This window comes from Dromiciops gliroides, chromosome 3 (assembly GCF_019393635.1).
Source record: "Dromiciops gliroides isolate mDroGli1 chromosome 3, mDroGli1.pri, whole genome shotgun sequence".
Classification (NCBI taxonomy): domain Eukaryota; kingdom Metazoa; phylum Chordata; class Mammalia; order Microbiotheria; family Microbiotheriidae; genus Dromiciops; species Dromiciops gliroides.
In genome coordinates this window covers 418,506,085-418,520,564 of record NC_057863.1, presented here as the reverse complement: position 1 = coordinate 418,520,564, position 14,480 = coordinate 418,506,085, and the positions used below count along the sequence as shown (strand labels likewise).

Genomic DNA, 14,480 nt, shown 5'->3' with positions numbered 1-14,480 from the left:
CTTCCTTCTTAACTGGAATAATTTGTTTCATCAGAATTTCCTCCTAAATGGCTTCGCATTCCTTTAAGACAATTTAGTAGTAATTTTAAGCCATATTCTTCTTTGTAATCTTTTAAATCTACTCTTTCCAAATGTAGAAAGCATTTCAGACTATGCCCAGATTTTCTTTGCTCCTCGATCACAAACTCTTGGACAGCATAGTCAGTTCCTCCCAAGATTCCCACCATTATTTAATTTCTCCAGTAACCCTCACCTACAAGATCTCCAGGATGATTTGTCCTTCTAATTCTTGTACTGCTTCAAAAATCTATCTTACTTTGGAATGCTATGCTACTGCTTCTTTTATCAGTTCTCTTCCTTTGGAATAATCTTTTCTGTAGCGATATTTCAAGGAAGGCTTGGGTTCAAAAACTCCTTCCTCTGGCACTTACTAGCTATGTGACTCTGGCCTGTTATTTAAACCAAGTTTCAGTTTCCTCAACTGTAACATGAGGGGACCTCATCTACATAATTTTTTTTTAAGTGAGGAAATTGTGGTTAAGTGACTTGCCCAGGGTCACACAGCTAGTACGTGTTAAGTGTCTGAGGCTGGATTTGAACTCAGGTCCTCCTGACTCCAGGGCCCGTGCTCTATCCACTGCGCCACCTAGGTGCCCCCATCTACATCTACAATTCCTTCCAGCTCTAATCTAATCTATGTATGATCCTATCAAGTAAACCTCTGTTGTAAAATTTGCCTTCTTTCACTAGAGTCTCTGGTTCCCTTCTCTTGTAAATTACTGATCCTTTCTACTAATATTCTTTCTCTCATACTGTAATTTTTACTTTATGTAGTATCTACAGGCAGTCAGACAGACACAGACAGTTTTCTCCCCCTTCCTCCCCTTTAGAATTTAAATCCATCTTGATTAATTTGCCATACTCTCCTATCCAAATATATTTTTACTGCTCTTCATGAGATACACTACATCCTTACATCAGAGCCCATTTCTCCCATCCAAAAAGTACAGTCCAAAAATCCCATTCTGTGATTCCATTTCTTTAATGTGCTATTTGTATCTCAAATGTACTTTTTGTTTCTGAAGCCTGATGCAACAACAGCAGTGCCACCTGTACATACTCTTAAGGTCTTCAACTTCTACTGATTCTGAGCTCATTTCTGGGGATATCAGTTGTTCCCACATCAGAAGTGGGTACTAACTGTAATATCTGCCCAGACTTGAGAAGCTTTCCCTCAAAAGCTCTCTCAGCCTCAGTTTCTTCATTTGTACAATGGGAGGTTTAGACTAGATGGCCTCTAAAGTCTCTTTTAGTTCTGAATCTATGATTCTATATACCAAATTAATGCTTTGGGAAGACCTGTTGTGTAGGTCAGTTCAATATTATGGCTGATCTAACAGCCCTTAGCAGAAAGTTTCCAACTACCATGCCTTGTCTCTCTTCTGACTAATACTGGATGACTTCTCTCTTCTCTTCAAAGCATGTCAATCTACATCATTAGAGAAGATGTTGCTCCCTCTTCAGATGGTCCATCTTAACCTATGTGAGAAGAACCTCAAACTACTAGAACTTCAAAGGTCTTTCTGTCATGTTCTCCTCACCACCCTGCCCCAAACTGAGATGAGGATTCCCCTTTGCCACTTCAGATGTCTTTCCTTTGAAACAATTGTTCCATTATTTAAAGGAACACTGCATTTAACCTAAATTCTTCACACTTGTTCAATAATGTCTTTTATACCACTTCTCCCAAGAAGTCATTGTTAATAACATGGCATTGTTAGTTAGGCTGAAGCCTTCTCACTCTCACGGTGTGTATTTCTACTGAACTTTGGGTTAATTATAATTTCAATTCTTCTGAGAACTTAGTGTTCCATGATTCGGAGCGATATGGTATTACTGGGGGAAGATTGGTGATGAAGAGATGGGCTTTTGCAGCAGCCAGCAGCCTGAGATCACAATTCCCAAATGAGGTTTAAGCTGATCTCTTCTTCCTACTCAATTCTGAGCCCAGCTTACTGCTTTATTCCAAGTGCCTATCCAAGATATACATTTTTTGCCCATTAATTAACTTTCATTTGTCCCTCTTCTAAAAAAAATTAGAATCATTTCCCGGGGCAGCTAGGTGGTGCGGTGGATAAAGCACAGGCCCTGGATACAGGAGGATCTGAGTTCAAATCCGGCCTCAGACACTTGACACTTACTAGCTGTGTGACCCTGGGCAAGTCACTTAACCCCCATTGCCCCCCCCCCAAAAAAAAAGAATCATTCCCTGATATTTTCCCCATTACTGAATCCTCCAAAACCTTATCAACAAAGCAATCATACCTGGAAATACATGCATCACAGTATACCCAAAATTCATCCACTTCATAGGTATTATATATAAAATAATAGATTTAGAGCTGAAAGAAATGTTAGAGGCTGATAAGTCTAACATCTTCATTTCACAGAGGGGGAAACTAAGGCTTGGAAAGCTAACTGACTTGCCCAAGGTCGAACAGCTAGTAAGTGTCTGAGGCAGTATTTGACCTCAGAATTTCCTAACTCCAAGCCCATACTTCCTCCTCTTTTCTATTGGAAAGTCATTGCAATTAATCCACAACATTTTTGTGTCATTTTCACTTATATTATTGTAGTCATCATGCATACTGTTCCCTTGATTCAATTCTCTTCACTCTGCATAGACACATATAAGTCTCTCTGATTTCCTCATATTTATCACTCATATGTGTCATGTCTTACAGGACAATAATATTCCATTTCATTTAAATACAATCATTTTTTTGGTCATTCCCTAGTTAATAGGGTAGCTAGAAGGTACAGTGGATAGAGTGCCAGACCTGGAGTCAGGAAGACTTATTTCCCTGAGTTCAAATCTGGCCTCCAACATGTACTAGCTGTGTGAACCTGGGCAAGTCACCTAATCCTGTTTGCCTCAGTTTCCTCATCTGTAAAACGAGCTAGAGAAAAAAATGGCAAACCATGCCAGTATCTTTGCCAAGAAAACCCCAAATAGGGTCACAAAGAGTCAGAGACAACTGAAAAACAATTGAACGAAGTTAATAAGCACCCTTTACCTGTGATTAATAGGTCCTTAATGAATGCTTGTTAGTTGACTGATTGGTTTCAAGGTTTTGTCACAAAGATGATAATACTGTAATGAATATTTTGTCATATATGGAATTATTACTTAGCTCCTTACCTAGGAGTTGGGTGACTGGGTCAAAGGGTATGGACAGTTTAGTTATTTTTAAAACATGTATTGATTGACTGATTCAGAGAGTTGTTTGTTCATCTGGATAATATCAGAGCCCAGGCAACCTGAGTTTTCCCATTTGCTTTTTTATTCTACGGTACATACATATTAGATCAGTCTTGCACTTCTGGGGATTTCACTGAGAAAACCTTGTGGCTTTCCAGGGTTCAATGTGCAGTGACATCTGCAAATATTTGGAGAACCCTGCAATCAAAAAACAGGGAATCCTGGTGATATGACCAGAACATTTGGAAATCAGTCAAAAATTTCACTAAGCCTCTTCATCTCTCCCTCTCACAACAAAGAATAATGATAATAATAATATTAATAACTAGCATCCATATAGCACTTTACCATTGTTTTACAAATAATATCCATTTGAACCTGACAACAACCCTGGAATTTATGTGCTACTATTATCCTAATTATCACACATTATCCTTATCATCACAGAGAGGAAAACTGAGGCAATTAGAGGTTAAATGACCTGTCTAGGATCTGAAGTCCTATTTGAACTCAAGTCTTTCTGACTCTCAGAATATCGCTCCATACATTGATTCAAAAATTTTATGCTGACCTGGAAGATGGGCAGTCAAGTTAAGAATCATAGCTTGTAGGGGCACAGCTAGGTGACGCAGTGAATAAAGTACCAGCCTAGCTGCCCACCTCTGATATGTAATGTTTGCCAATTTCCAAGGTATAAATGTTATCATTGTTGGGGGCAGCTAGGTGGCACAGTGGATAAAGCACTGGCCCTGGATTCAGGAGGACCTGAGTTCAACTCTGGCCTCAAACCCTTGACACTTACTGGCTGTGTGACCCTGGGCAAGTCACTTGACCCTCATTGCCCCACCAAAAAAAATCATAGCTTATATCTACAACCATATAAAAAAATGTTCTCAGTCATTAATTATTAGAGGAGTGCAAATTAAAACTACTCCGAAGCAATACCTCACAACTATCCAATTGACTAATATGACAAAAAAAGGAAAATGATAAATGTTGGAGAAGATGAGGGAAAATTGGAACACTAATGCATGGCTAGTAGAGTTGTGAACTGATCCAACCATTCTGGAGCACAATTTGGAACTATGCCCAAGGGACTATAAAACTGTGCATACCTTTTGACCCAACAATATCATTACTAGGTCTGTGTCCCAAAGAAATCATAAAAAAGGGAAAAGGACTCACATGTATAAAAATATTTATAGCTGCTCTTTTTGTGGTGACAAAAAATTGGAAATTGAGGGGATGCCCATCAATTGGGGAATGGCTGAACAAGTTGTGGTATATGAATGTAATGGAATACTACTGTGCTATAAAAAATGATGAGAAGCAGGCAGATTTCAGAAAAACCTGGAAAGACATATGAATTGGTGCTGAATGAAATGAGCAGAACCAAGAGAACATTGTACACAGTAACAACAACCCTGTGTGATGATCAACTGTGACAGACTTAGCTCTTCTTGGCAATACAATGATCTAAGGCAAGTTCAAAAGACTCATGATGGAAAATGCTCTCCACATGTAGAGAAAGACCTATGGAGTCTGACTGCAGATTGAAGCATACCACTTTCACTTTTGTTGTTGTTTCTTCTTTCTTGTGCTTTTTCCCTTTTGTTCTCCTTCTTCTCTCACAACATGATTAAAGTGGAAATATGTTTAACATGATTGTAATATATAGCCTATATCAGATTGCTTGCTGGTGTCAGGAGGAGGAAGGAAAGGGAAGGAGGAAGAAAAATTTATAACTCAAAATCTTACAAAAATGAATGTTGAAAACTCTCTTTACATGTCATTGGGGAAAAAACAAAATAAAATACTATTTTTTTAAAAAGGATCATAGCTTGGAGTCAGAGGACCTGAGTTCAACTCGTGCTTCTGACACTTATAAATTGTATGAATATGGACAAGTCATTTAACTTTCCCAGGCCTCACTTTCCTTAATCTACAAAATGAGACTGCTAGACTAGATGGTCCCTAACATCTCTCCCAGCTCTAGATCTAAGGTCCTACGATAAATTAAAAAACAAAAACAAAAGCAAATACCACACTATAAGAAAACCAGCCAAAACTTTTGAACATGGATAACAAAGCATGGAATAAGAGAATCAACAGTCAGCTGCCAGAAAAGAAAAACAAAAAAGGAAAACAAAACAAAACAAAAATCACACTTTAAACTTTAAGACATTTAGTGGTTAACAATGTCAATGACTGGGGCAGCTAGGTGGCGCAGTGGATAGAGCACTGGCCCTGGAGTCAGGAGTACCTGAGTTCAAATCCGGCCTCAGACACTTGACACTTTCTAGCTGTGTGACCCTGGGCAAGTCACTTAACACACACCCTCCACCCACCCCCCCACCCGCCCCCCGGCCTTGGCCCCGCAAAAAAAACAAAAAACAAACAAACAAAAAAACCAATGTCAATGATTGGGGCAGCTAGCTGTCGTAGTGGATAAAGCAATGGCCCTGGATTCAGGAGGACCTGAGTTCAAATCTGGCCTCAGACACTTGACACTTACTGGCTGTGTGACCCTGGGCAAGTCACTTAACCCTCATTGCCCTGAAAAAACAAAAACAAAAAACAATGTCAATGATTAAAAAAACTTTTACTTTTTTTTGGGGGGGGGGTGAGGCAATTGGGGTTAAGTGAGTTGCCCAGGGTCACACAGCTAGTAAGTGTCAAGTGTCTGAGGCTGGATTTGAACTCAGGTCCTCCTGAATCCAGGGCCAGTGCTCTATCCACTGTGCCACCTAGCTGCCCCCACCAAAAAACAAACAAAACAAAATAAAACAAAAACAAAAACTTTTACAAGTGGCCAGGAGACAGACCTTCAGTTATGAAGGAAAAATAAACAATAACACAAGATTAAACTGCCTTCACGAGAAATCACAGAAAAGAATGAAATAGTAAATGCTGAAAGGCAAACCCAAAAGAATAAACCTGAGCCTAACAAATAATGAAAAAAGATGGAAATTCAACAAAAGGGAGGGACATTTGAGGCATTACCACAAATAAAAAAATAAGCAAATGGATATAATCAAAATATTTAACTTACAAACACCCCAAACAAAAACAACATAAGAAAAGCAAACAAGTTCAACTATAATGGGAAGACTTAGTAATGAAATGAATAATTTCATGGTAAGAGGTCATTGTTTTAAAAAGCACCATATGATAAAAGAACAAGAGAAGGATGATCACAAGAAAGAAGGGAATAAAAATTTAGGTGGAACTAAAAGAATTAGAAGAAATACAGCTGGAAGAACTGATACATCATGGACTAAAATCCCAGAAAGATATTAAAGAAATCCAAGAATGGAAATTAATTGAAGAAGTATTCTCTTTTTAATAATAATGTATCAAACTGGAAAGCAGTTTGGCAGAAATTAGGTCTAGACCATCACCTTACACCATGTGTATATGAATATGTTTATTTATCACAATGAGCTCAAAATGGATATGGGACCAGAATATTAAATGTCAGATCATAAGAAAGCAGATCAGGTGGCTTACATAGCTATGACTAAGAAAGAGAATTTCTAACCAAATAATGGGTAGAAGTGATGACTAAAAATGAATTAGGTAATTTTATTTGCACAAAACTGAAAATCTTTTGTACAAACAATATTTACACAACTAGGATGAGATGGGAAGTGACATTTGGGAAAATATCTTTACATCAAACACATCCTATGGGGATGTAGGGGATATCCAGTCTAACACCAAAGAAATAGAGGGAATTAAAACAAATATACAAGGTTAAAAACTATTCACAAATCAATGCATGGTCAAAAGATCTGAATAAACAGCTCTCAAAAGAACTACAAAATGAAACAACTTTACTAGCAAACTGGCAAAGATAACAAAATCTAGGAACATCCAATGTTGGAAAAGTCATGGAAAGACAGGTCCAATGATACACACCTGTTGGAACTATGAATTGGTCTAATAGTTCTGGAAAACAATATAGAATTGTGCTAAGAATGCTCATACCCCTTGGCTCAGAGATAGTACTGTTTTGACATACATCTCAAGGATGTCAATGAGAAAAATAGAAAGGTTCCACAGAGAACAAAATAGTTACAGAAGTGATTTTTGCCATATCAAAGAAATTTTAACAAATTAGATGTCTGCAGGATCTGGGAAATAACTAAATAATTGTGGTATATGGAGATAATAGAGTTTTATTTTGCTGACAGAATGATGAATACAGAGAAGTATGGGAAGGCTTACAGGGCAGCTAGGTGGCAAAGTGCTGGGCCTGAAGTTAAGGAAGACTCATCTTTCCTGAGTTCAACTCTGGCCTCAGATACTTACTAACTGTGTGACTCCACTGGGCAAACTACTAAACCCAGTTTCCTCACCTGTAAAATGAGTTGGAGAAGGAAACAGCAAACCACTCCAGCATCTTTGTCAAGAAAAACCCCAAAATGGAATCATGATGACTCTTAACACAACTAAACAATAACATAAGAAGACATATGCCAGACACAACTAAACAACAATAACATGGGAATGAATGCAAAGTAAGGTAAACAAAATAGGAAAACATTATGTGTGGTGATTATAACAAAGTAAATTGAAAGAACAGCAAAACAATAAAAACTGAATATTGGGAAATTTTAATGATCGAGACTGGCTCCAAAGGAGAAATATGAAAATGTATATGGCATATAATATTACATTCATATACCACAACTTGTTCAGCCATTCCCCAATTGATGGGCATCCCCTCAATTTCCAATTTTTTGCCACCACAAAAAAGAGCAGCTATAAATATTTTTAAACATGTTCTGAATTTTTTTTATTTCCCATCTTAAAATATTCTTTAATAAAGGATGATTCTCTGGTAAGAGGAAGAAATATATTAAGGAATGTAGGCAATATAAAACTAAGATACATCAACTAAAAGTTTAAAAGGAAAAGAAAAAAGAACTAGGGAATCCTTTTATTTAAGACTTCAGGCTAGACATTTTCCATGTCAGTGGTAGACTCCTTCAGTGGATATATAATCTCCTTACCACCTCACTTGATGTCAATAACTCAATGGATCACTGAACAAGGTTATCTCCATAGCCACATCTGTCATAATCTCATATGGTTTTAATGTATGAATGAAAGTCGTGTCTGAGGACAGCTTTTAAAGCTGCTTTGTGTTCTAATGAGTTGAATACTTCTATGCTATGAAATGACCACTCAGAGATGAAAAAGCATCTCTCTCCTCTCTGCAGAAAATTGGGGGACTCTAGGAAGGATGAAAGGGAACAAGCCTTCATTAGGCATCTACTACTGTGCCAGGCATCATGCTAAGCACTTTATAAATATTATCTCATTTGATCCTTACAATAACCCTTGAAGGGTTATAATGCTATAAAGGTACTATCAAGATTCCCGGTTCACAGATGAGGAAACTGAGGCTGAAAGAGGTTAAGTGAGTTGCCCAGAGTCCCACAGCTACTAAGTATCTAAGGCCACATTTGAATTCAAGTCTTCTGACTCCAGGTCCAGCACACCATCCACTGTACCACCCAGCTGCCTCTGTAAGGTTTGGAATGTAGCAAACACAATCAGTTAACTGTTTTTCTTGGTTAAATGGGAAAGCTCATTTGGTATGTTTGAAGAGCAAAGCATCAATAACATAAAAATCATAAAAATAAAATAAAGAGGAAAAGCAAAAAAGAAAATGACCAGAACACTGAGTCTGATCTGAATCACAACTACCCTTTGGTATTGAGACGAGTGACCCATACTCTTTATTTTCTACCCAACTAAAACCCTGTGTGGCTCCTACAACCTGATCCTGAATTTTTCAAAAGAGCTGGGGAAGGGAGCAGCTAGGTGGCGCAGTGGATAGAGCACCGGCCCTGGATTCAGGAGGACCTGAGTTCAAATCCGACCTCAGCCACTTAACACTTACTAGCTGTGTGACCCTGGGAAAGTCACTTAACCCCAATTGCCTCACACCAAAAAAAAAAAAAAAAAAGGATCTGGGGAAATCTTGGCTCTGTCTTATCTTATAGGACCCAAGAATGGCATTTTGCACTTCAAAGTGGTTACAATATTCCTCTGTAGAATAGACCCAGCTGCTATCTTTATCATGATTTGCCCTGGCAGGTCTACATCAGAAATGAAATGAGTTAAGGGGCAGCTAGGTGGCAAAATGGATAGAGCACCAGCCCAGGAGTCAGGAGTACCTGAATTCAAATCCGGCCTCAGACACTTAACACTTACTAGCTGTGTGACCCTGGGCAAGTCACTTAACCCCAATTACCTCACTAAAAAAAAAAAAAAGAAATGAAATGAGTTAGACAGGGAAGGCATCTGAGGAAACTGAAACACAAGAAGGGCTAAATAGCTTATCCAAGGACACACAGATAGTGTGTATGAGTAAGTAGCCAAAATGGGATTCAAACCCTAGTCCTCTGTCTCCAAATCCAATGTTCATTCCACTACACCATGCCTGGATGTCTGATCAGCCATGGGATATTTCATATCTTGTCCTCTGACTTAGTTCTTTGACTATACTTTATTTAAGTCTTACTTAAGAGCTGTTTCTTTGTTTGCATAGATGTACCTCAATTCAAGAACATCCCACATAAATCCAAATTCCCAAAATACATGTTATATAGTGATGTCATTTTGGTCCTCAATTGAGAACAACAGACAACCACCAACCAACCATCTCTGGACTCTGCCTTTTCAGTGGCTGCCTTCCAAGCCTGGAATACTCTACCTCCTGACCTCCATTCTCCTGGCTTCTCTCAAGTCTCAGCCTTTTCTGATCTACCTTAATTACCTTAAAGCTAGTACCTTCCCACTGAGATTATATCCAATAATAATCTTTCTTTACCCTGTCTATATTGTGTGTGTGTATGAATGAAATGTATGTCTCGGGGGCAGCTAGGTGGCACAGTGGATAAAGTACTGGCCTTGGATTCAGGAGGACCTGAGTTCAAATCCAGCCTCAGACACTTGACACTTAACTAAGCTGTGTGACCCTGGGCAAGTCACTTAACCCTCACTGGCCTGAAAAAAAGAAAAGAAAAGAAATGTATGTCTCCCATATTAGACTGTAAGCTGCTTGGGGGCAGGGATTGCTTTTTGCCTTTGCCTTTCTTTGTATCCCTACCTCTTAGCACAGTGCCCAATTCTCATCATAGGAGCTCATAGGAGTATTTCAGGAAAGAGAAATGTTTGTTGACATCTTGACTTAACTTCTTGTGCCTCAGTTTCCTCATGAATAAAATGATGGAGGTTGGTTTGAATGAATTCTAAGGAGCCTTCCAGCTCTAAACATACGATTCTATTTATTATATTCAAAACTATTTTTCAAGTTCATTAATAAAATGATTCAGTCAAAACTCCGTAAGTAATACTTATTTTTGGTTAGTTTCTTGTCATCTTTTTAAAAAGATAACATCTTCCAAGTCTTAGGCAACTTTAAAACTACTCCCCTAAAAATTTCAGAGTCTTTTTGTGCAGAAATTGTGATCTTTATAGAGAACACCAGTGTGGAAACTCCCTCCACTGAAACATCAGCAACTCAGCACCTCTTATGTAATTTGTTGTTGTTCATACTTGACTCTCAAATAGGACCAATGACGTCATGAGGGTAATGTCCTGACTTGCACATGAACTGGATCTGAGTGGGGCAAAGCCACACAAAGTCCTTGGGTTCACTCTCTCCTCCAGAGTCACTGTCTTAACCAAGAGGTTAAGTGATCTGCCCATGATCCTATAGCTAACACCCTGTGACTCCAAGACCAGTCCTGGAGCCTGCTTCTTCAGTAGATGATTTATTAAAGCACTTCCATAAATCTAAGTTTCTTTTATGTGTAAAATAGATATTTCAAAATATGGCCAAGTCAGAAACATGAATCTAATAATTATCAAGCTGTGTTGGTTTCTTTCCTGCCGACAGAAGGGGGCAAAGAAAGTTTCACTTTGGGAGGAGTTTTCTTTTGTCTCTATTAAGGAGAGATGGAATGTGTTCAAGCAGCAAGGGGGCAAGTGGGATCAATTCATGCTAAATAATATTTCACAATCTCTATGACTTCTCTCTGACCTGCTTAAACAGCCGTCTTTAAGTATTTTTATTTCTCCAGAGGACCTATTATAGGAAGTATGAAATTGGGACTGTAATTATCATATGCACTGATGTGCCCAGAGATCTGCTTTTAATTTCAAGGACAGACTTCCTCAGTTCAGAGACGTCAATGAAAAAAGTATGCGCCGTTTAAGAAATGGAAACTGACTCAGTAGTGTGAATTTCATACTGGATATTCAAGGACATCTCAACCATGAACTTCAAAGTTTCTAGGGGCTCCACCTATTGGCGGAAAAGCATGGGTGGTTCTCCACTTGAAGTTTCAATTCTCAACCACTAGCTCCTCCCGTTTAACTGAATTGGCTCCCCGGCCCCCCCCCCCCCAAAAAAGGGTCAGGTAGCTTTATGGAGGCCTAGATTTTCTTGGAACGAGGGTTTCTGTGGAAACAGGAGTATTACAATAAATCACAAAAAATATTTAAGAGCTGGAAATGGTATTAATAATTATTTAATTCAACCCCCTTATTTTAGAAATGAAGAAAGAGGGGCCTAAGGAAGCTTAAGTAACTTTGCTAAAGATCACAAGGTTAATTTAGTGACAAAGCCAGAACTGTGAACGTGGGTGATCAAACGCGCTACTGCTTGATTATCAGGGATGATAACAAAATGAATCTGGTGAACACTGCCCCCAGTCGAAAGTTAAGAAGAAAAAAACGCCGTTTCCCGGACCTTGGTAGGAAGGAAAACTAAACGGGCTAGAAGCCTGACAGCCCCAACTACAGAGAGTCATCTGGGGTCCGGAAGATATTCATTCAGTTCTGCAATCCCTGTACTCCAAAGAAAGCGCTTGGGAGAGGTAGAAGGGAACCTGTGTCCTTCGTCCATGCTTCACTGAGACAAGGTCCCTGGAACCCAGGCCTCCAAGGTTCAGAGACATCACATTTGGCAAGATGAGCCCAGACTTTAGAGACAGAAGGGAAACAAAAAACTGGCTTGTGAGAAATGCCACATACAGGAAAGGGGCAGAGAGAGGTCGTGTAAGAGTTGGAAGGCACAGGGTTGGTGCGTGCAGCTGCAGGCTGGGAAAGAGAAGAGGAGAGCAAGAGAGATGCGGCCCGCCTTCTACCCCAGTCAGATGTTCCAACACATCTGGCTGGGGGGCACTTACATAAGGAAAACTGACGAGGTGGGGGAGGAGAGAAAGAACTAGACCAGACCAGCCCGCCTCCAGAAGTCTCGGTGCCAAGGGCTGGGCTTCCACAGGGAGAGCAAATTCCCCTCCCACGGACGGGGCAGGCGCACAACTGCTAGGACCTCCTAGCGCCGGGGAGGGAAGGCAAACAAGGAGAGAAAAGAGCGGGTGAGCGAGCGAGGTTGCACGGTTACCTGATAACGCCGCCACCTCCTCCCCTTGCACCAGGCCCACGGGGAGGAAGGCCAGCGGCTGCAGCCAGAGCAACCGCAGCCACTGGCCCAGGGACGGTTGCAGCTGCGGCTTGGAGAGCCGCCGCATCCTGCGCCCGTGAGGGCAGCGCGGCGGGACGCCTCCTCCTCCTCTGCTCAGCCCCATGCTCGCATTTTGCAGCTGCTGCTGTCGCCACCGTGCAGCTACCCCGAGCTGGTGCAGCGGAAGTGGAGAGCGAGGGAACAGGGATGGCTGGGGAGGGGGCTACTGGGTGAGCCCCGCGGGGAGACTGCAGCGCCCGGCTCGCCCCGCCCTGGCCGCGCCCATCCGCTGCCGCCCGCGTAGCCGCAGGCTGTCTTGTGCTTTTCACCTCCCCTCGCGGGTCTCCGCACTGCCACCCCCTGGCCCCAGGCTCTTCTGGACGCTCCAGCGCTGCAGCTGCTCCGGGAGGGCCCTCACTCCGTCCTTGGCCCCAGGCTCTGGTTGGACTGGAGGTGATGCCACCGTGAGCAGAGCCGTGTCCTCTGAGCTCCTGGGCCTGCAAACTGCTTGCGCTGGCATTCCCGGGCTTGTCCTGGCCGGAGCAGTAGTTGGAGGTGGCCCAGAGAGCCTCGACTCCCCTTGTAGTCTCCACGTGAGAGCCCTAGTGACTCCACCAGCGACTCCCACCGGACGTAGACAGTCAAAGTTGCAACGAACCTAATGGGGCTGTGAGCACCTTGTGGAAGCCTGTTTCCACCCTTTAGAAAATGCGGCTATTATGTTTGTTCTTTCCTTCTTGTTTCTCAATAAAACTCCCATACCCTGGGCAAGTCACTTAACCCTCATTGCCTCGCAAAACAAAACAAAACTCCCATAACGTTTTGTTTTGTTTTGTTTTGTTTCTACTGCTATTCCTCAACACAAGATCTTATATTTAGAATTGAAAAGGAACTTAAAACTCTTCAATCAACATTTATGAAGCTCCATAGGAACTTAATAGCAATCAAACTCAGGAGCTTAAAAAATGTTGGTTGATTACTGTGTGCCAGCACTGGGCTAAGTGCTAAGGATCCAAAAAGAGACAAAAGACAGTGCCTGCTCTCAAGGATCTTACAGTCTGATGGGGAAGACGACATGCAAATTTCTACACAAAGCAAACTATATACAGGATAGATGGGAAATAGTTTTAAAAGAGAAGGCACTGGAATTAGGAGGGCTTGAGGAAGGCTTCCTATGGGATTTAAGTTGGGCTTTGAAGCCAAGGAAGTGGTTGGTCAGAGTAGAAGAGGGAGATTGATCTAGGCACGGGGGACATCCAGAGAAATTGCAGGGAACTGAGAAATGGGAAGGTTCTCTTGGTGGAACAGCCTGGAGGTGGTAAAGTATAAGAAGACTGGTATAATTCCCTCACCAGGATTAGAGGTGAAGTGACTTGCCCAGGGTCACACATGTATAGTACAATGGCTGTGGCAGGGTTTGCTCTGACGTCCACTGGTTGCATATTCTGTGTTCTTACTATTGTAACATACCCTAGCTTCAGAGCAGTGCAGTTTTCTTATGCAATTGCTATTCATTCTCCTGTGTTTATAACATCTTGGAGTAGGTTCCTTTTTAGTCTAGCCATATTTACTTATATAATTTTTAGAATTAGGATATCACAGTGGAGAATGGCAAAAAGAAACAGGTGATATCTTGAAAAACAAAGATATTTTCATGGAGGTATGCCTAGAATGGCAGGAGAGTGGGAGGCAGCGAGGCAGTGTACCAAAAAATAAGGAAAGGATATT

General features: G+C 41.0%; 1 protein-coding gene across 2 annotated transcripts in view; it reads right to left on the bottom strand.

The window, feature by feature from the left end:
- Positions 1-13,011, bottom strand: part of NEMP2 (nuclear envelope integral membrane protein 2) — a 38,387-nt gene extending 25,376 nt beyond the window's left edge. For both annotated transcript variants that reach the window (XM_043998815.1, XM_043998816.1), the window contains exon 1: positions 12,693-13,011. In XM_043998815.1, coding sequence (XP_043854750.1) covers positions 12,693-12,876 — 184 coding nt within the window. In that variant the 5' untranslated portion in view covers positions 12,877-13,011. The remainder of the gene's footprint in view (positions 1-12,692) is intronic.
- Positions 13,012-14,480: the final 1,469 nt, after the last annotated feature.